Source organism: Urocitellus parryii, chromosome 8 (genome assembly GCF_045843805.1).
Source record: "Urocitellus parryii isolate mUroPar1 chromosome 8, mUroPar1.hap1, whole genome shotgun sequence".
NCBI classification, from domain to species: domain Eukaryota; kingdom Metazoa; phylum Chordata; class Mammalia; order Rodentia; family Sciuridae; genus Urocitellus; species Urocitellus parryii.
This window is the reverse complement of record NC_135538.1, coordinates 54,801,843-54,827,364: the sequence shown is the minus strand read 5'-3', so window position 1 is coordinate 54,827,364 and position 25,522 is coordinate 54,801,843. Positions and strand designations below refer to the sequence as shown.

At 38.9% G+C, this 25,522-nt stretch overlaps 1 protein-coding gene across 4 annotated transcripts in view; it reads right to left on the bottom strand.

The window, feature by feature from the left end:
* Positions 1-25,522, bottom strand: part of Pdss2 (decaprenyl diphosphate synthase subunit 2) — a 268,265-nt gene that overhangs the window by 6,070 nt on the left and 236,673 nt on the right. For 3 of the 4 annotated variants that reach the window (XM_077801683.1, XM_026389653.2, XM_026389655.2), the window contains one exon: positions 22,941-22,973. In XM_077801683.1, coding sequence (XP_077657809.1) covers positions 22,941-22,973 — 33 coding nt within the window. Of the gene's footprint in view, positions 1-6,626; positions 6,694-22,940; positions 22,974-25,522 lie in introns of all 4 variants that reach the window. The other variant, XM_077801684.1, reaches the window with a different exon arrangement.

Genomic DNA, 25,522 nt, shown 5'->3' with positions numbered 1-25,522 from the left:
ATGATGAAGGATAATTCAGATTAGTGCAAAACAGCAGCTAGGAGAACATCAGTTTCTCAAGTCCTAAAAAACATTTCTCTTGAATAATGACTATTTTACTTCAGCCCATACTCAAATCCACAAAAGCAGACTCACAGGGCTTTGTATCCCAAGGGCCTGATAGCTCCCATGAGTAAAGTGCTCACTCCACACTCACTTGTAATCTAATCCTTCACAAAAGGTGCTATTCCTCACTGATATCTGTCAACATTCCACCCACTAAATGTAAACTATTGGCTCAAAGGAAATCCTTTAGATAAAACAAATAAACAAATTCATTTTACTGCTAACTAGAATAAGTAATAGGTCTATCTTGAATATATTGAAGATAATGATCTTGTCCTTTGCAAATGTAATGAAAAAAATTAAGCTAGAGTTCGTAAACTTGGCTGACCATGAGACTCACTGGGGGAAATTTAAAATACAGATGCCTAGGCCCCCACCCCTAGAGATGGAGTCAACAAAACCTGAAAAATGCTTCTCAGGTCATTTCAATATATATATTGAAATGTGTGTGTGTGTGTGTGTGTGTGTGTGTGTACGTACACATAATTAAAAAAATTTTTTTTACTTACTGATGAACCTTTATTTTAATTATTTATGTGTGGTACTGAGAATCAAATCCAGCACCTTACATATGCTAGGCAAGTGCTCTACCACTGAATTACAACCCCAGCCCTCTGTATATATTTTTTCTAGAGATGGATATTGCTATGTGGTCTTGAACTTCTGGGCTCAAGCAATCCTCCTGCCTCAGCCTCCAACTAGCTGGGATTACAGGAATATGCTAATACACCTGGCTACTGTGTTTTAAAACAGTTGTGGAGGGTTTATATGGTCTAAACACACTTTCAACTGGTTGTCTTTGCAATGATCAAATTCAATTCAATAAGCATTTATTGGACACCTCTGTGACATGGGCTTACTGGAGGGCCTGTAGACACAAGGAAAAACATAGTTGCTGTATCCCATATCCCAGTACCACCTGTTAAAAGGGACAGAAAGAAGAATCAGAGAGGGTTAAGTGGAACATTAAGAAATGAAGCCATGACCTTGACCTTGATTCTAATAGCTGGGGGGGGGGACCACAATTAAAACAAAACAATATCTTTCCACTTGGGGTTTACCTACATTTTAGCTGTTAAAAGCCCAAACTGATAGAGCTTTCCATGTGGGGATGTGGCTAAATGTGCTGGTATATTCACTTTGGCTCTTATGACTTGAAAAACACTTTAGCCATAGGACATATAACATATATATATATATATATATATATATATATATATATATATATATATATATATATGAAAGTCTGTTTTTTATTTCTTTGAGATAGTATTTGTGGCACTAATAAAATTAAATCTCTAATTAAATCAACAGAAAAATGTATAAGTGCAGTATCATTTAAAATAAATTAAGTCCAAATCCCCCGTTAGAGGATCCAATTAAAGATATTAACAAAAAGAAAAAAGGATGCAAGGTACTTAAAGTTAAGTGTGTTTTTATTTAACATTTATGAAATACCTCTTGAGTGATAAATGAGATCTTTTTAAGGAAATCATATGGATCTGAAAGCTAAAAGTTTTTTTAAAAATATTAAAGAAGCTTGGCCTGGTGGCCGAGGCAGGAGGATCACAAGTTTGAGGCCAGTATCAGAAATTTAGCAAGACCTAGGCTGGGGATGTGGCTCAAGCGGTAGCGCGCTCGCCTGGCATGCGTGCGGCCTGGGTTCAATCCTCAGCACCACATATAAACAAAGATGTTGTGTCTGCCAAAAACTAAAAAATAAATATTAAAATTCTCTCTCTCTCTCTCTCACTCTCTCTTAAAAAAAAATTAGCAAGACCCTAAACAATTTAGTGAGACCCTGTCTCAAAAAGGGCTGTGGCCCAATATGTAGAGTGCCCCTGGGTTCAATTCCTGGCAATAAATAAATAAATAACATAATACAATAAAATATTAAAGAAAAGTTCCTGGCATGGGTTATAAGTAGCTATAAGAAGTGGAGGCAGCAGCTACTTCTGTCCAGGGAAACCAGAGAAAGACTAAGACTTGGGGAAAACCCTAAGCAAAATCTTATCTTCTCACCTAATTTTGCAGGAGAGGATACTGGGATGAGAGAGCTTAAAAGACGGGGGGGCGAGAGTCCACAGTGAATTTTTGTTGTTATTGTTATTGTTACTATGCTGGGGGTAGAACCCAGAGAAGAGCTCTGTAACTGAGCCACACCTCCAGCTCACACAGTGGATTTGTGAAACAGTCTGGGTTTCATTTCTGCACACCCAGAGGGCTCCCATCTACAACACTGGAATAGATTTGGAGAAAACTTAGAGAAAACAGAGATGTTCTCATCTGGAACATAGAGTAGATCTTGTTCTGAGGAAACTGTATAATAGAGAGTAACGGAGACCAAAACAGAATGTTAAAGGTTTTTTTCATGGTTGAAAACACATGGACAGATAAAAGGAGACAAATGGGAGCCAGTCTAACCAGGTGGTAGGAGTGGACGGTGCTTCCTTAAGAGAGATCTCGAAGTGGGAAGAAAGGCAAGATGCATCAGCGGTAAGGCACTTCAACCTCTGAACATCTGCTGACACTACCATTCTGCATTCTGTAGTTGACAAATTCTTGGTGTTCCTGATGGATAATCTTAAGTATCAGAAGATAAAAGAAGTACTTTTTGCTTAATTGTGACAACATAATTTGGTGTAAAGGTGACTACAATCTTGTTTTTTCTCTCTCTCTCTCTCTTTTTTTTTTTAAAGTAACATCCTTTTGGTATTAGAATCTAGGAAAGGGGTAACAGGCATGGCTTTAGAAATCTGAACTCTACATGAGGAATATTCACTGCAAAATTAAGTTTTGCAAGTTTGAGGCCAGCCTCAGCAACTTAGCAAGACCTTGACTCAAGACCATCACTAGATTCAATCCTCACTACAGCGGGGGTGGGGGGTGGGGGGGTGGAATTTAGTGAAAGAATGCCATGAGTACAAGAGATCATCGGGGAAACAGTTCCAGAGTGCCTCTAAAAAACTAAATTCCTACAACAAACATAATTAATATTTAAGACACCAAAATAGGTGGCTGCAAATGTACTCTTTCAGGAATCAGATTTTAAAGCACCTGGGTATAAAAAGAGCCCTGGTTAAACACCTACTCAGTACAAAGCACCACCGTGAAGACAGGCTACTCTGCCTGATTGAAAGGTGTTGACAAAGGAGAGGTACAAAACTGTAAAAACTGTGCTGGACATCTACGTCAAAGTCTGTATAATCACCAGGACACTTGTCACAAGTGTTTTTAAAGTGCTGTTCCTGGGCTGGGGATGTGGCTCAAGCGGTAGCGTGCTCGCCTGGCATGCGTGCGGCCCGGGTTCGATCCTCAACACCACATACAAACAAAGATGTTGTGTCCGCCAAGAACTAAAATAAATAAATAAATAAATAAATAAATAAATAAATAAATGTTAAAAAAAAATAAATAAAGTGCTGTTCCTGATTAAAAAAAAAAAAAGTTCACAAACTTGTCAGGAAGGCTAAAACCCAAACCCAGAATCCTGTAACGCTTGATGGGTTGGGTGCAGAGGATATGATGACAAAAATCAAGGATTTAAAAATGTAAAGGCTATTAAGTTGAAGAACAAGTATACCCAATTTTTTTTCAAAAGTTATTATATTACTATTATTACTATGTTTTTGTACTGGGGATTGAAATCAGGAGGTACTCTACTACTGAGCTACATCTGCAGCCCTGTTCATTTTGAGGCAGGGTCTTGCTAAATTGCAGAGGCTGAACTTGAACTTGCAATCTTCCTTCCTCAGTCTCCAGAGTCATTGGGATCACAGGTTTGTGCCACTGTGTCAGGCAAAAGAGAATATATTATTAAGAGGAGACAGAGTGGAGTTAGAATCTAACTAGAGACAGAATTAATTGTAAAAAGTACAATAAATTCCATGAACAGGGGCCTTTAAGGACAAACCGTACATTCAAATAGCCTATTACAGGGCTGGGGATGTGGCTCAAGTGGTAGCACGCTCGCCTGGCGTGCGTGCGGCCCAGGTTCGATCCTCAGCACCACATACAAAACAAAGATGTTGTGTCCGCCAAGAACTAAAATAAATAAATATTAAAACTCTCTCTCTCTCTCTCATCTCAAAAAAAAAAAAAAATAGCCTATTACAGGTTGTCAGGGAGGCCTTGGATGCAGCTGCCAGCCTGGCTTCATTTTTCATTTAGCTTCTGGTGTCTTTTCCTTTCCAAGACCACCCACACTCCTTTTCCAAACATGACATAGTCCAGGACAAATCACTGTGGCACCCAGTGAGCCCCCTCTCCAAAGCCAGCTTTCTTGCTCTGTTCCTGGATGCTCCTGCCAGGCTTCTGTCCCTTCCCCTCTCTGTCTTCCTTTTCACTACCTCTCAGTCTACAGCCCCTTCACAGAGGCGTCCACACAATCCGTCCTGCTCCTGCATGCCTGGAATGCACACAAATGCCCTTCCCAGATACTCAAGGACCGTGAGAAGCCTCAGAGGTGAGCAATTCAACTGACTCACATCCTCAAACACAGGACAAAAGAAAAGGTGTATTCTGGAACACAGACCAACAAATTTATAGACATTTTAGGGGGAAATTCCAGGAAGGATTATGAAACAGATGGTTTGTGAGCTCTAGAAAAAAAGGCCATGGTGATGGTGGCCTCAGGATAAGTGGGTCACCATGAACAAACCATGACAAAACGCTCTCATTTTTCTTTAGTGCTGTGGATTTAACCCAGGGCCTCGTACGTGCTAAGAATGTGCTCCATCACTGATCTGTACTCCCAGCCCTTCTCCCCCCCTTTTTTGGGGGGAGGGGGCCACTTGGCTGTTAGCTTCAGAAATAGCAAATACAGAATATATTTGGATTTTGGATATTTAGTCCTTTATGGACTTTAGAAAAAATAAGATCTTGATTTGAGGGCTGGGGATGTGGTTCAAGCGGTAGCGCGCTTGCCTGGCATGCGAGCGGCCAGGGTTCAATCCTCAGCACCACATACCAACAAAGATGTTGTGTCTGCCGATAACTAAAAAATAAATATTAAAAAAATTCTCTCTCTCTCTCAAAAAAAAATCTTGATTTGAGTATGGTAATATGGATTTGAACATGGAAATGCTGATTTTCTAGAAAACATTTAGTAGCAGATTTACATTGAACAGAGAGGAATTTCCCGTGTTGTGTTGCCACAACTCAATACTCGATTTCTTCCCCTTATCACACTTCTATGCATTGTTTGAATGAAGATAAAGAAGGAATACATATTAAAATTTAATTTTCAGATGTCATAGAACCAAGAGAGATGGTTAACAAATGAATAGCATCAAAATTTTAATGGTTTTGATATGTTGAACAAGAATAGCCATTGAAATATAAAAATAATTGTATAGTTGTGCATCTGGGTTTGTTTGCTTATTTATTTGGTACTGGGAATTGCCCAGGGATACTTTATCACTGAGTACATCCCCAGCTTTTTTTTATGTTTATTTTTTAGTTTTTAGGTGGACACAATATCTTTATTTTACTTTTATGTGGTGCTGAGGATCGAATCCAGTGCCCCACACATGCCAGGCCAGCGCGCTACCACTTGAGCCTCATCCCGAGACCCCTAGCTTTTTTTTATTATTTATTTTGAGACAGGGTCTCACTAAGTTGCTTAGAGTCTTGCTACATTGTTGAGGTTGACCTTGAACTTGCAATTCTCCTGCCTCAGCCTCCAGAGTTGCTGGGATTATAGACATATACTACCACTCCCAGCATGCATCTGGGTTTAAAAGAGTAATTATAAACTGGGCGTGGTTGCATAGATTTGTAATCCTAGCTACTTAAGCAGCTGAGGCAGGGAATGCAAATTTGAGACCAAACTGCAACTCAGTAAGATCTTGTTTCAAAATAAAACATCCCACCCATCCATAGTAAAAAAAAAAAAAAAAAAAAAAAAAAAAAAAAAGTAAAAGTAAAGCTTTAGTCAGGCAGTAATACATAAAAAATGCTCAGAATCTTTGATAACCGCACTCTTCATATAAGCCAAGATTGTGGTACAGATACTAGAGAATACAAATGCAAACTTTTAAAGCATCCACAGATGTATATGTCCAAAACACAGGTGGGGAGGGTCTCATTGCCTTTCTTCCTCTTCTTTTTTTTTTTTTTTTTTGGCAATAGTTGATGGGGATTGAACCCAGGGCCTTGCACATTCAACTATACAGCCAGCCTTTTTTATTTTTAATTTACAGATGGGTCTTGCTAAATTATCCAGGCCGACCTTGAACTTGATATCCTCGTGCCTCAGTATCCTGAGTAGCTGAGATTACAGGTATGTGGCACCGTACACTTAACTTCACTGTCCCCTTGACAACTGACTCATGTTTAAAAAACTATGTTTAGGGTTCAGGATGTAGCTCAGTGGTACAGTGCTTGCCTATCTTGCATGAGGCCCTGGATTTGATCTACAGCACATCAAAACAAACAAAACAACAACAATAACAATAACAACAACAAAATACAACTATGTTCTGTCCTGGTATCATGTGTAGATTGAAAGGAGCACTCACATGATAGATTGGGTCCATGACTGGATGAAGAAGAATTTGGAAACGTATCATCTAAGAAATGTTTAACCTAGAGGAAAAGTTTGATAAAGGTTACAAAGGCCATCTCCAAATATAAAAGGCAATTAGGTGGAAGAAGAGGCAGCCCGATATGCTTCAGGAGGCAGAACAAAGAGCAACGTGGTAAAGTTTCTGGAAGCAGATTTCAATTACAAATAAGAAAGAGTTCTCAAATGACTAGAGTTGTCTACAACAGAATAATTATTTTTGACAAGCTGTGAGATCCCTATAATCAGAATCCTCAGTGACTGGATGGCCACATGTCAGAGAAATTATTTTAGCAACCAAGGAAAGTGGAACTAGGATGCCTCCAAGAGTTCATTCAACTACAAGATTCTAGCACATAGTGCTTCAACTGAAAAATCTTGATAATTTCTGAGTGGCAAGACTTGGTATAAAAGGAAAAGCTACAATTAAAACTTTTCTTGGGGGCTGAGGATATATCTCTGTTGGTGGAGTGCTTGCCTTGCATGCACAAGGCCCTGGGTTCAATCCCCAGAACCACACACACACACACACACACACACACACACACACACACAAAGTTCTGTTTCTTCTGCTAGGTGTGGTGGCACATATCTGTAATCCCAGCAGTTTGGGAGGCTGAGACAGGAGGATTGAGAGTTCAAAGCCAGCCTCAGCACAAGCAAGGTACTAAGCAACTCAGTGAGACCCTGTCTCTAAATAAAATACAAAATAGGGCAGGGGATATGGCTCAGTGGTTGAGTTTCCTGGTTCAAACCCTGGTACCCCCCAACCCCCCCTCAAAAAAATAGCATTGAAGAAGACCTGATATCACTGAGTCACAAATAAAACTAATATATTTTAACTTTAATCCTTAACTGGTAAAAACGAATTTTTTACTAAAATTCTCAGCCAAAGACACTGACTACAGTTTGGCTGTTGCTTAGTGGTACAGTGCTTGCTCGCATGCCCAAGGCCCTGGTTTAATCTCCAGTACTGCAAAAAACGAATAAAACACTAGCCACAGCAATGGTACTCATGGTGTCACACAATGACAGGACCAAATATTGCCTCAGATTATTATTATTATTAGGTACCAGGGATTGAACTCAGGGGCACTCAACCACTGAGCCACATGCCTGGCCCTATTTTATATTTTATTTAGAAACAGGGTCTCACTGAGTGCTTGGCACCTCACTTTTGGTGAGGCTGGCTTTGAACACATGATCCTCTGCCTCAGCCTCCAGAGATGCTGGGATTACAGGTGTGCGCCACTATACCTGGCTTGCCGCAGATTATTTTCACTCATTTTGAAATTCAATCTCAGGGCTCATTATACCATATTTAAGTGACTGACTGGTAAAGGATTAGTGAGCTCAAAATGACAAGTATGATTTGGTCTATGATTTATCATTTTTCTTGTTCTCTAAGGAAATATTAGTATTTTTCTTATGTAATATGGCCTGTAAAATTCCTATCTTGTGGAGAATATGAACTAATATGCCCACATTTTAACAAGTTCTATTTATTCTTTTGTGGAATTTAAATAGTTCTGCATAACTGTATGGGATCACATGATATTGGTTACATTACTTTCATTTTCCTTGCAATGTCCTGGGACCCAAAGCTCATGGAGGTGGGAGGAAAGAGGATGCAGACTGTGGAAAGGAAAAAATGACTGTTTCCAAAGATAACGGCTCTCCAAGCACCTTGGAACAGAATTCTTCATTTGAAGCCACATGAGAACGTTTAAGAAATCTTGTAATGGGGAAGGAAACACCTTTGGGATGTTCTCTACTAACAGGACCACTGATTAATTTGTTTCTGTTGTATTTCATAATAATTTGAAAAGGATTGTAAAAAGGCACTGGGCAAACTGTGATAGGGAAACTCTAGACCTTGACAGGTGTGACCTTAGGCAGAGAAACTTCTCTAAGCTCCAGTTTAGAGAAATTAGAAAAATACCGTCTCCTCCTTTTTTTGCACCATGGATTGAACCTAGGGGCACTTAACCACTGACCATATTTCCAGCCCTTTTTTGTATTTTGTTTAGAGACAGGATCTCACTGAATTGTGTAGGGCCTTGCTATGTTGCTGAGGCTACCTTTGAACTCAGGATCCTTCTGCCTCAGGCTCCTGAGTAGCTGAGATTACAGGTGTGTGCCACCATTCCTGGCCAGAAAAATAATATTTATACCATATGGAATTACTGTGAAGAATAAGAGAATGTATGTGAAATCATTTTGACATGAATGAAGTGTTCCACCAGTTGGTAAGATCTGAAAAGAGGGGAACATGGGGATCACTGTAAAACTTAATGCAATACTCACATAACGTACCTGGATTTAGGATAAACATTCACAGACTACATCACAAAGATTCATGAAAGTATGTTAAATATTCCAAGTCTCTGATTGTTAGTACATTGGAAACATGCCTGTTTTTAAAAAATGAAGTCCCAAATCACTGTGATGATTTTATTTTATTTTTTGAAGTTCTGGGGATTAAACCCACACATGCCAGTCAAGTGCTATCCCTAGGCCTTTGATCAATTTATCTCTCTTAAGAGGAGAGAAAAAAAAATGATAAAGACAAATTTGGTATGAATTTTCTTTCCCTCTCTTACACACACCTGTTAGTCTCAGTCTGGATGGTGTGTGGCCTCCTGTTGGGAGCTGAGAACTTTTCAGGGATCAATCTCTCTGCTAAGTACATTTATGAATCCATGCAGTGGCCTACAATCCACACACAAAGAGCTGAAAAATAACCCAACAACTCATTTAATGCAAATTGTCATAAATACATCTCTAACTAAATATAATAGACCAACAATATATACAAATGCACGTACACATGTACATACATGCCTGCGTATGTATGTTTATGTGGATATATGACTTGGTGTATATAACAATTCTTACTGGTGCAATCAAAATTGACCTAAATTGTTGACCCCATGGCAGAGAAAAATTCAGGCATAGTGCTGCATGCTACTTTAAGGAGCAGAGATCAATTTGTAACTCATGGCATGAGCAGACAGAAGAGCCTGATTTTAGAATGAAATTAAATGTGACAAGATGTATAGTTCAATTCTGAATTTATAAAATGCCATCAACATTTAATAGATTGTGAATTTGAGGTTAGTAATATGAAATTATGTTCAATTCAGGATTAATTCTAAAGGAAAGCAATCCTTGCTTCTTGGTTATCATGTCTTCCAAATTTTTTTCATGCTTTTATAAATAATCATCAGCTTATCAATATTCTGGTTCAAAGTTCATTTTTAATTTCAGTATCATATTCCAAAGAGGAACTTCCTTCTACACATTGTGATTCAAAGAACACAACTGGGACTGTTGAGCTTTTTAGTAAACTGTGTAATAGAAATTCAACAGGCAAACGTGTCATAGGCTATAGACTGCAGCAATGAGCCACTCTTACCTGTAACTTAAAAAAAAAAAATTTATATTTTAGTTGTAGTTGGACACAATACCTTTATTTTACTTATTTATTTTTATGTGGTGCTGAGGATTGAACCCAGGGCCTCACACATGCTAGGCAAATGCTCTACAGCTAAGCCACAACCCCAGCCCTTGCTTGTAACTTTTTTAGGAGGAATAAATAGTTCTGTAATCTCAAGACAAATACTACATTGGTATTTATTAAAAAGGATACTTTGGGATAAGAGCACTCACATCATGTAAGCATCATAGTTCTGGGGGTTATTTGAGGAATACATAAACTACGTAAGATAGAGTTTAGGTTTCTATGATTTTACTTGAACTCACACTTTATGTATAAATTTCTTTTACTCTGTTCATGTCCCAATTTTTCATCTGCTTTAGTAATCGGCTACTGATAGCTGGGGACCACTGGCCCCAAACTATCAACCCCACATGACCCTAGATTACTAATATCCTAGCACCATGTAAGATGAACTTCATAAGAAAGCACCTCAAACAACAGAAAAACTTTACATAACTAAGAATAATGACAGGGCTGGGGATGTGGCTCAAGCGGTATCACGCTCGCCTGGCATGAGTGCGACCCGGGTTCGATCCTCAGCACCACATACCAACAAAGATGTTGTGTCTGCCGATAACTAAAAAATAAATATTAAAAAATTCTCTCTCTCTCTCACTCTCTCTTTTAAAAAAATAATGACAATATATATATATATATATATATATATATATATCAGACTTGGGGCGAACACAGGAATTGGCATATGGGGTGAGGAAGTTACTCTAGGTGCCACAGAGGTGTAATGACATTGCAAGATGAACAACTCCTGCAGATGTACAGAGTCTCTACAGAGCAGTGTTATGGAAGATGTATTTGTTGATTTGGATCCTTGTCTCCTTTAAGAAGATGGTGATCAGAACTTGTTTTAAGAGGTATATCTATAAAACTTTCTGGGAAGAGTGAAAAATGCTAACCAGCTTTAAAAAGTCACAATAATTATTGCACGGGGTCAGAAAATATAAATCCATTTATTAGGTCAGAACTATTTTACATTATAGAGTAACACACACCATTTTCGGATGCTTAGAAGACCAGAGCCTGCACAGAATTTCTTTTTGTAGTATATATGTAAAGCACCTTGAAAAGCAGTGTGGTGAAGAACACACAATGGGGAGTCAAACACCTGGGGAGAATCTTGACTATGTGAGATAATAGCTTCATGAACACTGTTAGGTTCCCTGAGGAGATTCAGAGAAAGAATCTGATAGAACCATCTGATGAAGCTCTTAGTGTCTTGAATACAGTGCACACTGAAAAACATATATATAGTGTCATGTCTTTTAAAGCACAGCACACAGGGGCCTACAATCTTTCCTGAACAGGTACCCACAAATCTTGTCAGGAATGATCAAAGATACAGGTTAGCATGATTTCCTTTGGGATAAAACAGGTGATCTGCCATAGGGGGCATCATTGTGCTATGCCCTCACTAATCTTCTGAGTATGGCTTTGGCTTCATTATGCTCTGGACTAGACAAGACCTCTCCTCAAGCCAGCAAGTCAAGCACTTGGGAGAAAGGGATACACATCACTCAGATATACTGCAAGTCCTGTGTTCTCTACTGTTATCTCCATAATTTGCTTGAAAAATCAAGTGGCACAGCAACCTCGTTACTGCAGGAAAGATATTTAAGGTACATGACCAAGGACCAGTACTCTGATGTGGTAATGGGGAGGCTGAGTGTGCCTGCAGACCCTGCACAGGACACATTGGGGGAAGGGCTTCAGATGGACCACTAAAGATATCATAGCTTTTTGATGGACCAGAGAGCCTGAAATTTCAAAAATCCTTGATTCTGTACAAACACAGATTGTAAAATTAAGGATGAACTTGAAAATATAAATCTATGTAATGACTATAATACTATACTCAGTAGCAACACAGAAGTGCCTCTTTTATCTTAATTATTAAAAAACTATAACTTTGGAAAACACAGCCTCTCCTCTGTATTTTAAGATGAGGAAAGAGCTCTCCCTTCAGTTCTACTTAACAACTGTTTTAATGGACTAAGCAGGCTCTTTCATGGGGCCAGAAGGCTCCATCCTCTACATAAAGGCACCGAGGCTCTCCCCATGCACAGGTGGCTCTTGGCACTACAAACTGGGAGTGATAATTGAATCCAGCAATCCCACAGTGCAGCCATCCACCCACACAACCAGCCTAGAGGGCATTCTTAGCTTCTAGGCTGAGATTCCAAAGATTACCCCAATTCAATCTTTGTTTCAACCCAGAGGAGGCAAGGCTTTGAGGATGTAGCCACTTGATTAAATACACACTTGGGGAGAGGGCTAGCGATGGAGCTCAGTGGAAGAGTGCTTGCTTAGTGTGCAGAGATGTTGGGTTCCAGCTTCAGGACCACAAATAAATAAATGAACAAATAAATAAATCAACGTATGTACTTGGTGGGAAATAATAGGAACAAAGGTAGAGTCAAATATGCCTTGTGACTTAGAAGAATAGGGTATAGGCATAAACATGTGGGATATCTTGGGTCATTTATTCATTTAACAATTTTTGAACAAATATTTATTGGATATTTACAATGTGCCACCAAGTAAACCCTCAGGATTCAAAAGCAAGCAAACCAAGATATCATTCAGGCTTAGAATCAAGACTGAGTCTTCACCAATAATCTAAATCTGTTTTACCTTCCTGATAAATGTTAGCTAACGTGTACATAAGTGATTTTTTTTAGGGGCAAGTAAATAAAAATGATTAATTTAAGAATGGGAGCTGGGTAAGGTGGTGCATGCCTGTGATCTCAACTACTTGGGAGGCTGAGGCAGGAGGATCACAAGTTGTAGGCCAGCCTCAGCAATTTAATGATATCCTGTTTCAAAATAAACAACAGCAATAAAAAAGGGCTGATAATGTAGCTCAGACATAGAATGCTCCTGGATTCAATTACCAGTACCACCAGGAAAAAAAAAAAAAAAGGAGCAATTGTCCCACTAACATTTTTGCTATGAGCTAAACAATTTAACATAGTATGTATAACATTTTAAAGCGAAGATCAACAGCTAGGACTATAATTTGAAGAAAAATAAGAGATTTATAATTGCTTATATTCAAACTGTATTAATGATATTTGGGCTAACAACTGAGAGGGTGGCATATTTTATAATGTTATAAAGAGGCTTATGGTTGAAATCATTTAATAATTTTATTCATGATCCACAAGGGATCAGAGATTATGATCATTAAATCTGTTGATGCTACTGAGGTGTGTGGGATTGCTAGCACCTCAGAGAACAAGAATCTAATTTTAAAATAACATTAAGAATTAGAGGAATAGATCATCAAAGCAAGATGATAGTCACTGGGGACAAATGCTAAATGATATACTCAGAGACTTAAAGAGGAAAAAAGCTAGCTTAATGATGGGGAAGGAAGGAATGTCCACAGGACTCATAATAAGACATAACTCTGTTTAAAATATTGACTATTTCATCTGTGATTAGAGTTTGTGTGTGTGTATGTGTGTACTACTGGGGGTTGAACCTAAGGGCGCTATATCCCGGGCCTTTTTTTTTTTTTTTTTTAAGATACGGACTTGCTAAATTGCTGAAGCTGGCCTTGAACTTTTGATCTCCTGCCTTGGCATTCTGAGTAGCTGGGATTACAGTCATTAGCCACTCTGCCCAACTAGAATTTGTTTTTGATAGAAGGTTCCAATTAGTATACAAAAGCTTCTATGCTTTGCTATGGGCATAAATTGACCAGTGATTATTTTTTATCATCAATAATGGCATTTTGCAGGAGATTTGAAGTCAAAGCAGTAGTTACAAAAACTGACTTAAATATTGTTTTGAAAAATAGATGAAAGAGATTTATTCATTATTGCTGTAAGGAAAAACATTTCTCCAAAATATGACTGCCAAAAGAAAAATAACTCGTTTAATCTAATTTTTAAGGAAATAGGAGTGGGGCATTTAAAAATGTCAGATGGCAGTTCTGACTGGTCTTCTGGTGCCTCTCCCTGTAGGCAGGACACAAGATCAACATTCACAATGTATGTTCATTATACCAGGCTTCCATCTTCCTGAATTGTCCTCTAGCCCCTCCACTACTCCTGCAGGCTCAGCACAGAAATTCACAGTGTACAAAAATGATATCTCCCAAATGTGCATTTCTGTCTATTGCCATAGAAGCAATTAATTCTTTAGAAGACTAGAATTAAATTTTGGTTACCTCAATAAAACATGATTTCAGATACTTTATTTTTCAGTTCTCACTAGCTTAGGTCAAAATCTGAAAAAATTCCAATTCAAATCAGAGACTACACTTAGAAAATAGAAATCTTTAAAAAGTACAATGTAGGGCTGGGGATGTGGCTCAAGCGGTAGCGCGCTCGCCTGGCATGCGTGCGGCCCGGGTTCGATCCTCAGCACCACATACCAACAAAGATGTTGTGTCCGCCGAGAACTAAAAAATAAATATTAAAAATTCTCTCTTCTCTCTCTCTCTCTCTCCCCTCTCACTCTCTCTTTAAAAAAAAAAAAGTACAATGTGTCTCTTATTTAAAACATGCTTAAATGTTATCACTTTAATGGCTTTATTTGCATTTTTATATGTTGTCTTCCAGTCTTTATCAAGCATATACGATTTTATACAGTTGCACCTGTGTCATAATGGCATTTTGATTTTTTCTTTAAATTCTACTATAAACATCTTATCTAATATACTACAAGTTCTTTAGGAACAAGATAGGAAAGGGGAAGGCCCATGCTTCTGAATAGTCTCCATAGTTACCACTAAAACAGAAATGCTAAATGTTAGGACATCTTCAAGAGGCCAGAAGAAATGAGATGATTTAGTGCTTAAAGTGATATCAAATGGAATATTTTACCAAAGCAGCTAATGTAAAATCCCAGGAAAGAAGAGGCAGCATCTGGCCAAGAAAAGGGTACAGGGGAGAGAAAACACAGCAACATCTGGTCTCTAAATGTGCCAATGTGAAAAATTCTCAAAGCCAGTTAGCTATGGTTGTGGGAAAGCGAGCTGCAAAAATTATCTGCCATAAATAAATAAATAAGCAAATAAAGTGATTCTGCCTTTGTAAAGAAAGAACAATAACATTTAGAAAACATTTTTCTATACTCGAGGTTCAAAAAAGTAGCATTGTAGACTCAGTATACAGCAAAATGGTTGAAGCTTTGATGTAAGACAGAAAGAAGAAATGGCTAACAGGGAAACCTTGGCCAGGAGAATCATGTCATGAGAGGAAATATTCTTTGTCTTTTTTTAAAAAAAAAAAATTATTCTTAAGTTTTAGGTAGACACAATATCTCATTTATGTGGTGCTGAGGATCGAACCCAGCACCTCATGCATGCTAGGTGTGCACTCTACCAAGAGCCACAAGCCCAGCCCCTTCTTTGTCTTCTTAAAGGAAGTGATGACATGTGATCATGCAAGTTCAGATGTCTATAGATATCACTGTTTGCTGGTGGGAAGAGAATCTTAATGTGTAGTCAAAGCAAATGCATTTGTAATAAAACAAAATGTGCAAGGACTTTTGGGGTGGGCTAAGTAGAGGAGAGCAGCAGCTGCTTGGCGCTGATGCCTGAGATGCACAGCGGGACAGAACCAGAAGAACGTGCCACCCTGGAACCTTGAGCCAATTCTCGGAGACAATGTGAGTCCAAAACCCCATCCTTCTAAATAATCTCTCTTGCACTTGTTTGGGAACTGAATGCCTGCAGAATGAACATCTGTGCAATCTCTGTTTACAGAGAGCTTAACCTTGAGCCCTGTTCTGTTCTTAGAATGAACCTCCTAAGAAGACATTGAAAAAACAAAATTCACTTTTCTGTATTGAGTCATGGGGCAAGTGATATGAAATGCCAAGTAAAGCAAAGATAAATATAAAGCAAGCTATTATAAACCATTTAGAGTGTGGCAAAATTAGCATGAATGTCAAAGTCCAGTTGAGGCACAGTCTTAGGCACTTGGGAAAGAATGAACAGAAGACAGACTCCACAATGGTGAGGGGGCCTGGTTTTCACCAAGTGATATTTTTTCATTTCTGTATAGCTGAAACAATTATTAAAAAGAAACCGGAAAAAGTCTATGTCTCTGTGATGGAGGTATTTAAACAAGCCATTTTGAAAATGTTAAAAAATTAAAATTGTAGAGAGTCGAACCATAGGTGCCATGTTTTGCCTGAAGTGGTAAAAATACCATCTGCCTCAGTCTTTTAGCAGCATGGTTATTTCAAGTAGCAGTAGGCTAAACTACAGGCATACGCTCGGCTCCAGCTGGGGAAAATACACAGACGTTTGTAGATGTTTTTCTAAGCAAGAGTAGTCAACATATTCGTTTTCTTTTAGACATATATATTAGTTACCATAGCAAACCAAGTGTGAACGTGGTCTGAGAGGCTTCTCCGTCAGTCCCCAAAGCACACCCAAGAATTCCTACAATTCAATAGGTGGCACTCTTCCCTCTAGCACTGAACTCAATCCACAGTGCTTCATCTTGGGGCCAGTAGCATAAGGAACAAGAGATAATCTAAGAGAGCACCCAGGGCTGCAGACAGGTCACTGTAATTAAGACCTCCATAGCATTGTGTACAAAACCGTTAGCATCTAATTTACTTCTGGTGAATATACTCCATTAAATAATTTTTTTTTTCAGTTTTAAATAGATAAGATGTTCTTTATTTTTCCATATTAAAAGCTAGAATTGCCTTATACAGTGGGAGATGGCTTCCATCCTTGCCCACCATCCCAGCAGGAGGGCTTCAGCAGTGGGTAGCTGACTCGGGGGCTTTGTTAACTATCGTAGGAGGAAAGGAGAGACTTTAGGAAGTAATAGTGTTTGACATTTTAGGATGAAAGCCACTAAAGCAGTGTAAAGCATTCATACCCAGGATCCAATGCAATGGGAACTCAGTTAAAAAGTAATTCAACTTCTTATCTGAGTGTTCGAGTCCAGACCACTGTGTTTTGCTGAATGTGACAGACATTCTGGAGATCCAGCGAGACTGATTTTCAAACGATTACCTCTACCCGACTTCCTCATCATGTGAGACTGACAAAATGTGATGGCATATAAAGCTAGAGCACACAACTGAAATAATTTTCTATATTTTTTGAAAATTCTTTTTTTCAGACAAATTTGGCTTTTGGGTAAATACTCATCTCTCGGAAATAAAAACGTTTCTGGCAACAAATAAATTTCACCACAGTCTACTGGAATGGCTGCTGAGTTTTTCCAATATCATTTTACAGATCACCTACCAGGGGAACCCTAAGCCACCAAGCATGATGCCTGCATTAGTTAGCGTGAGCATCATGAGCAGTGAGACCACACAAAACAGACGGGGAGACCTCGGGTCATGATATGTGATACAAGGGCCCAGAATGCACTGCTTAAGAGACAATACTGTAAGCTGCCCCCTGAAGACTTCTCTGTTACTCCACATAATCTCCCCCGCCCCCCATGTTACCTGGATTTAAGGCTGTGCAAGGATGGCAAGGTCTGGATTAATTACTAAATCAGTCCTGACCAGCTGTGTTATGTCTTTAATTATCAGAATAGCAGCAGAAATTTAAGGGGGGAAGATTTCTATTTACTGGTAAGAGAAATATAGTCATTGTGTACTTGGGAAGGCAAACTTAGGCCATATTAGAATGGACCATATTATGCAGTTAATAAATTCTCTCTCTCTCTCTCTTTTTTTTTTTGGTTCTGGAAATTGAACTCGGGTGTTTTACCACTAAATTATATCCCCAGCCCTTTTTTATTTTTAGACAGGGTCTCACTAAGTTGCTAAGGGCCTCTCTGAGTTACTGAGGCTGGCCTCAAAGTTGTCATCCTTTTGCCTCAGCCTCCTAAAATAGTAGGATTAGAGGCATGCGCCACCACTCTCAGCTTTTTTTCTTTTTTCTTTTTGCAGTACTGAGGGTAGGACCCAGGAATGTTCTACCACTGACCTCCATCTCTAGCCCTTTTTATTTTTTGAGACAGGGATCTTGCTAAGGTGTCCAGGCTGGTGTTGAAAATTGTGAATCTTCTGCCTCAGCCTCTTAAGTCTCTGGGATTACTGGTGTGTGTCACTGCATCTGGCCCACCAATATATTCCTAAAATAGCTAATTTGAGCCTACAGTCATTGATCCCAGACCTCTTAGCCTCCTGTTCTTCTCCTACCATAACACTAAAGCCACATTTATGTCTAGGCATTTGTCAAGCGCTCCTCGGTGTCAGCCTGTGCTGGGAGTGTGAGGCACATGAAGGAGGCTGCCAAGGCTGTTGCTCTCAAGCTCTTACATTCTACTGAAGAAGGAAGAAACAATCAATTAAACAAAAATGCAATTTTAGATCATAACAAATGTTAAGGAAAAGACAGGGCAAAGCGGGAGTGGCTGCTCTAAATAGGGAGGCCTGAATCAAGGAAGCTTGTGGTGCTGGTAGTCTTGTTCATGGTGGTCTTAGCACCAGGGTGGTGCCTTGAACATGTTACACATATAAATATGGCTGGGGGGTGCTGGGGATGTGGCTCAAGCGGTAGCGCGCTTGCCTGGCATGCGTGCGGCCCGGGTTCGATCCTCAGTACCACATACCAACAAAGATGTTGTGTCTGCCGAGAACTAAAAAATAAATATTAAAAATTCTCTCTCTCAATCTCCCACTCTCTCTCCTCTCTCACTCTCTTTAATAAATAAATAAATAAATAAATAAATAAATAAATAAATAAGGCTGGGGCAGATGAAGAAGTGAGTCTGGACCTCAGCAGTACTTAGGATAAGAATGGTGCTGACTGGGCTGGGGTTGTGGCTCAGTGGTGGAATGCTTACCTACCATGCATAAGGTACTGGGTTCGATCCTCGGCACCACATAAAAATAAAATAAAGATATTGTATCCACCTAAAACTAAAAAAAATAAATATATATAAAAGAAGAATGTTGCCTAATGAAAGTTTGGAATGGGTGGGCTGGGGATATAGCTCAGTTGGTAGAGTGCTTGCCTTGCATGCACAAGGCCCTGAATTCAGTCCCCAGCAACAGCCCCCCACCACCAAAAAAAAAAAAAATAAATATATATATATATATATATTGGAATGGGCTGGACAGTAGGACAGCAGTATTCTCAACTGTTCCTTTTATATTGAGGGAAATTAAGGAAAAAATCAAGGAGATTAAGTGACCAATACCAGATTTTGCAGTGAGTTGGTGCTGGAGCCATACTAGGCCCAGAAATGCTGTTATCTGTAGACCATATTTTCTTCTTTTCCATTTTCCAATGGAAATCTTCTCTTCCATTGTCAAAGGGCTTCTGTGATAAGAAACCTCAGAGATGTTCTTTGAGTCATAACTAAGCATCAACGCTCAATAGGGCTCTTGAACAAAATGTTCTTTTTCTTTACCCTTTTATTCTCATATTCGTTTTCTTTCACTACCACAATAAAATCCCAGGATTTATCTGCAAACTAGTTTATTACAACCTTCCTAAGTAATCTTCTTAACCTTGCTGATACCTGCAATGTGTGTCAAAAGCTTTCCTTTCCCCTCTGCATTGAGCAGATTATCTCCTGCAGTTTACTTCTTCCCAACTTTCTTCATTTTTCTATTTTCTGATTCAAGCCCTCTCCTCAGTCACTTATTCACCACTTACTAAATGCTAAGTACTTGTATACCAGGTTTACATAGGCCAGAAGAACATTGTCCCTATCCTTGAAGAGCTCACAGTCCATGGTCTGCTTCATAAATGGATCATTATAGTATTACAGAGAAAGTGCAATGTCAGAGACGCACAGGGTATTAATGAAGTCAGGAAACACCTAATGTAGCCTGGGAAATAGAAAGACCTCCTTAGAGAAGATGACTCTAAATTAACCATTATAGGTGAGCAGAGGGGACCAAGCACAGTGGACAACATGAGTAAAGGCACAGAGAACAGAAATAGTCTGTATTATGTAATTTGGTCTTGTTGGAGCAGAATGGGAGATAAAGCTGGAAAGTCCCTGTAGGGTTAGGCTACCACAGCCCTGTCTATGTAAATCTAGCAAGCTGAATGCCATATAGGCAACATGGAGCCAGTGCAGAGGTATTTAATCTGGAGAACAAAACTGTTAGACTTGTAGTTTAGATAAATATTCTGTCTGATAATAAATCTGTAGGGACAAAAGAAAGACACTGAGATCAGGCAGTAGGTTTTTCAGTGATTCAGATGCAAAGACTAGACATGAGCAATGAAGGAGAGATCAAAAAGAAAGACTGGCTGGCCATGATGGGGCATGCCTATAATCTCTGCAATCTGGGATACTGAGGTGGGAGGATTACAAGTTTGAGACCAGACTCAAGAAAACTTACTCAGATTTTAACAAACAAACAATAACAACAACAACAATATAAACCCCCAAACAAAAACAAAACAAAAAACAACCACAACTTGGGATGTAGCTCAGTAGTAAAGTGTCCCTGGGTCTAAATCCCATTTCCCTACCCCACCCCACCCTAGAAGAAGAAAGATCAGATTCAAGAAAACAAAGAACATACATGGTCATGGAATTCAGGAATGAGGAGGTAGGAGCAATTTCTCACATGGTTGACTGGTGGGATGACAGTCAACAACAGGAGAGAGAATAAATAAAAAGGACCAGAGGTATAACACCAAGGATAGAGCAGGTATAAACTATAGACTGTGGGTGTAGGCAAATGGATAGAAACAGTGTATTATTCCAGTGTGGGGTATTACTAGTGGGAGAGACTGTTGGTGTGGAGTGTTTGTTCTCTCTCTCTCTTTTTGGTACTAGGGATTGAACCCAGCCAGGGTCTTGCATATGTTAGTAAGCAATCTACCACTGAGTTACATCCTCAATCCCTCTAGTTTTTCTTAAAGGAGGCAAAAGTTTATGAGGCAGCTGGGAACAGTGGCTCATGCCTGTAATCCCAGTGGCTCGGGAGGCTGAGGCAGGAGGATTGCAAATTCAAAGTCAGTCTCAACAATTTAGGGAGGCCCTAAGCAATTTAGTGAGACCTTATCTCAAAATAAAAAAACAAAAAGGGTTGGGGATGTGGCTAAGTGGTTAAGTTCCCCTGAATTAAAAAAAAAAAAAGTTTATGAGGCAGATAAAAGGAGAGATGCCTTTGCAGTGAGGAAAGGAGAATAAAAGGCACAGAACCATGGATATGCACCTCTGGAATTATCAGTGGAAGGTTCCAGGTCAATCCTGGATAGGTTTATGTGGATTCTGGTGGTTCCATGGCAAGCAAAGCTTTTCTGGGTCATATTTCTTTGTTCCTGTCTTTGGAGTGCAGGTGTGCTCACCTTCTGGATATTCCAGATTGTTGTATAAATCAGATAGCTAGAATGTTTCTTTCGCCAAGGAGACAAATGTATGCCAAACATTGACTAAATGTTCTATTTGTGACCCAAGTGTGTTCATGGGCCTGCACTGGCACACTGACATCTGAACCCCTACAGCAGCTTTTGGCTAGGGTTCTGGGTCAGAATTTTCTGGGAAGAAATCAATCCAGCTTGCTCTGTCCCACTGTGTTCTCACCAGGACCTTTTCTTTTTATTGGGGGGAGGGGTTATCAGAGATTGACCTAGTGATTTGTACACACTAAGTGCTCTACCACTGAGCTACCTCCTCTTTTTATTTTGAGACAGGGTCTTGCTAAATTGCCCCATGTTGGTCTCAAAATTATGATCCTCCTGCCTCTGCCTCCTGAGTAGCTGGGATAACTAACTTGCATCACTATGCCTGGCCTACAGCCCTTTTTAAAATTTTATTTTCAGACAAAGTCCAAACTTCCCAGGCTGGCCTAGAACTTGCTATCCTCCTGCCTCAGCCTCGTGGGAAGATGGGATAACAGGAGTGGGCCACTGCACCTGACCCCATCGGGGATTTTATTCTTGGTAAAAGAGTATGATTCAGTGGTACCTAGGTGTGTGTCTTCACAAGCTCTACAGGTGATGGGAGAACTTGTGCCTGTTAGGGTTTCAGTCTGTCTTGTATAGCACTTCCCAACTGCTGTGGTTTGAATGTGTCCCCCAAAAGTCCCTGTGTTAGAAACTTAATTCTCCAGTTCATATCTTAATGATATTTGGAAGTAGAATCTTTAGGAGGTAATTAGAATTAGATGAGGTCAATAGGATGGGACCCCCATGATGGCATTAGAAGAGAGACCTGAGAGCATACTCACTCTATCTTAACCTGTGATGACCTCTACCACGTTATGATGGGGCAAAAAGTCCTCACCAGATGCCAACACCATGCTCTCGGAATTCCCAGCCTCCAGAATTATATGCAAATAAACTTATATCACCTATAATCTACCCACCCTTGGCATTTTGTTTATAGCAAACAAAATGGATATTGGGGATTCTTGATGGCACCAAAAGTTGTCTTTTATCATAGGCCATGGTTTTCTTCCTAACAATAATTAATGATCTTACTGTTTATTTTTCTGTAGAGAAATTACTACTAACTGACATCATGATCATCTATTTAGATGTTTATTTAGTTATCCATTTCCCCCCTCTAGATTGTAAATGTCCTGAAGGGGAAGATTTTATTTGGTTTACTGTTGTATTCTCAATACCTAATACAGTGCCTGGAATATAACAGGCACTCACTCAAAGATACAATTATTGTTAAGTAAATCTAATTCTACTTACTAATGACTATTACTTAATAGGAAATGTTCCTCAGCTTGAAATGTAATGAGCCTCTTTTTATCTTTCAAATATAAACAAACACCAAACACCAAATAGAAATGCATAAAACTATATGGCATGTATAAAAATCTACCTACCTTAGCATAGTTTAATCTTCCTTTTTCTTGAGCCTAAAATAGAAAATAATTTGTTAGTTCTTTAAAAATTATTTAGTGTTTTATAACTTTTGTTTATCAAAGAATAAAAGTCAACTCTTTCTCCTTTCTCCATCTCCTCTACTCAATGTATACATACATTGATCATATACACACACATATTGAGTGATCTCTCTCTAATATGTGTATATCATATTATGTTCTAATATATATGATATATATTATACATATATACATACACACATACATTTCAAACATAAAGCAAAGTTGAAAGAACAGTTCAAGGAGCACATAAGAACTCCATTAGGATTTGACAGGTGCAGACACCATAACTCTTTACCCCTACACGCTACAGCACATATCTTGTATGCACAGGACAGCTCATACATAATCACATGATAGACCACTATCTGATTCAAAAACTAACAAAATGTCATATCATCTACCATGCAATCCATATTCAAATTCCCTAATGGTTCCAGGAATATCTTTCGTATCTTTTCTCCCCACAAAACAGAATAAATCAAGATTGACCCATTAGATCTGTTTTCTATGTCTCCTTTGGCCTTTTAAATTGGACTAGTGCCCCCCACCCCTTTTCATGAAATGAAAATAAAAGCCATTAACTTCTTTTCATGATTTTTTGAGGATACCAGATGACTGTATTTAAAATTTCTTGGGCTGGGGATGTGGCTCAAGCAGTAGCGTGCTCGCCTGGCATGCGTGCGGCCCGGGTTCGATCCTCTGCACCACATACCAACAAAGATGTTGTGTCCGCCGAGAACTAAAAAATAAATATTAAAAAAATTCTCTCTCTCTCTCTCTCTCTCTCCCCCCTCTCTCTCCTCTCTCACTCTCTCTTTAAAAAAAAAAAAAATAAAATTTCTCTTAAAATTCGTGTTATTTTATCTTTATTGTGTTATTTAATTTCCCTGTTTTGCTTGTAAACTGAATAGTTGGTTCTGGGGAAGCTTGCTCAGATTTAGGTTAAACATTTGTGGCAAGAACACTTTGTGGAATATTACATACTTCATTAGTTCAGATGGCAGAAAATGTCAGGTGGTCCCACTCTTGGTACTGCTATTAATTTGATCATTTGGTTAACACAACTATCAGATCACTCTGTAGACAGATCTCCAAGTCCTATTCAATTTGTAAGTAATCTGTGGGGTCAATTGTTTCTCACATGTCTTGGTGTAATTTTTCTTACATTGCTGTGGGTTGAAAGATCCCCACCAATCCACCCACTCATATTAAGGATGAGGATAGGAAAGAAAAGAGGAGGTATTGGCTGGGGGTGTAGTTTAGTGCATGAAGCCTTGGGTCTGACTGCCAGCCCCAGAGGCACGGGGGTGGGGTGAGGAAGGAGGTGAAAGAGATATTCTGTGTGAGGTCAAATTTGACTTAAGAATATTTTTAGTTGTTATTGAATAATACATACAAATGTGTAATATTTCAAATCTTAATAGAGACAACAATGTATTAACCTTTGCTGGCAGGTCAAATTGTGTTTTGCAGACTTCAGAATAAAACTTCTATCACCTCTACACAGAACAAGAGCACTTCACCTTTATAAACAGGTTAGATATTAGAACCACTTTGTTCCTGAGTCCAAAATTACATTATCCCAGTAATTAAAGTAGGCAGAATATCCCTTGAGAGAAAAGGAAATGTTTATTACATTGTCTGACATTTCTTGCTTCTTTATAACCTTTTGAAAATTTATCCACAGATGCCTACAATGTTTTTCTTCTTTCAGAATAAGAAACTGTAGTTAGCCACTGCTCACCCACAGCTATTGGCACCACCACAAACACTCTGAAATTTTGATTTGAACATTTCAATGAGACAGAGAGTCTCAAAATCAATATATTATTTACAAAAGGGTTCAGAGTCATCAGTCTGCTCTTCAAAGATTTTTAGGGATATAGAGTTTCTAGTGGACTGAAAAGAGTCTGAACTTAGTATTGAGATGTATCACAACATAGGAAGGAATCCATTCTTACCAAAATTTTAAAACCAGGCTATTCTTTTCTGCTCAGATATTTTCTATTTGTCTATAGGCATCGTTTCCCAGAATGAAGTTGTTTTGCCTATACTGAAAACCTCCTCCCTCACCATGGAAACTTCTGAAGCCAGGAGTAGCCCAGAACATATCTGTAGGCCCTGCTTAGGACCTAGTCACTCACTTTGATATTGTGCAAACATGTACTAGCCTTGATCCTATGAATAATCCATGGATTGCTTGTGACCAAAATTCAGCAACAGCACTTCTGCAACATGCTTGGTTTTTAAGTCAGGCACTACTGAGGCTCTAGAGATGTAGTCAAAAACAGAAGAGAAGAAATCCCTGTCCTCATGGAGCTTATATTCTAGAGTGTTGCACAATATTATTTTAATTATTTGCATTATTTTATATTTTAGATAGGCTTCAAAGAAATCTTTCTCTAGAACTTAAGCTTCATGAAAGCAGGAAAATTTTTTGTCTTATTTACACTACCTCATGTTGAGATCAGTATCTGAATGACTGAATGCCTAGATGAATGTCTTTTCTTCATATGTTT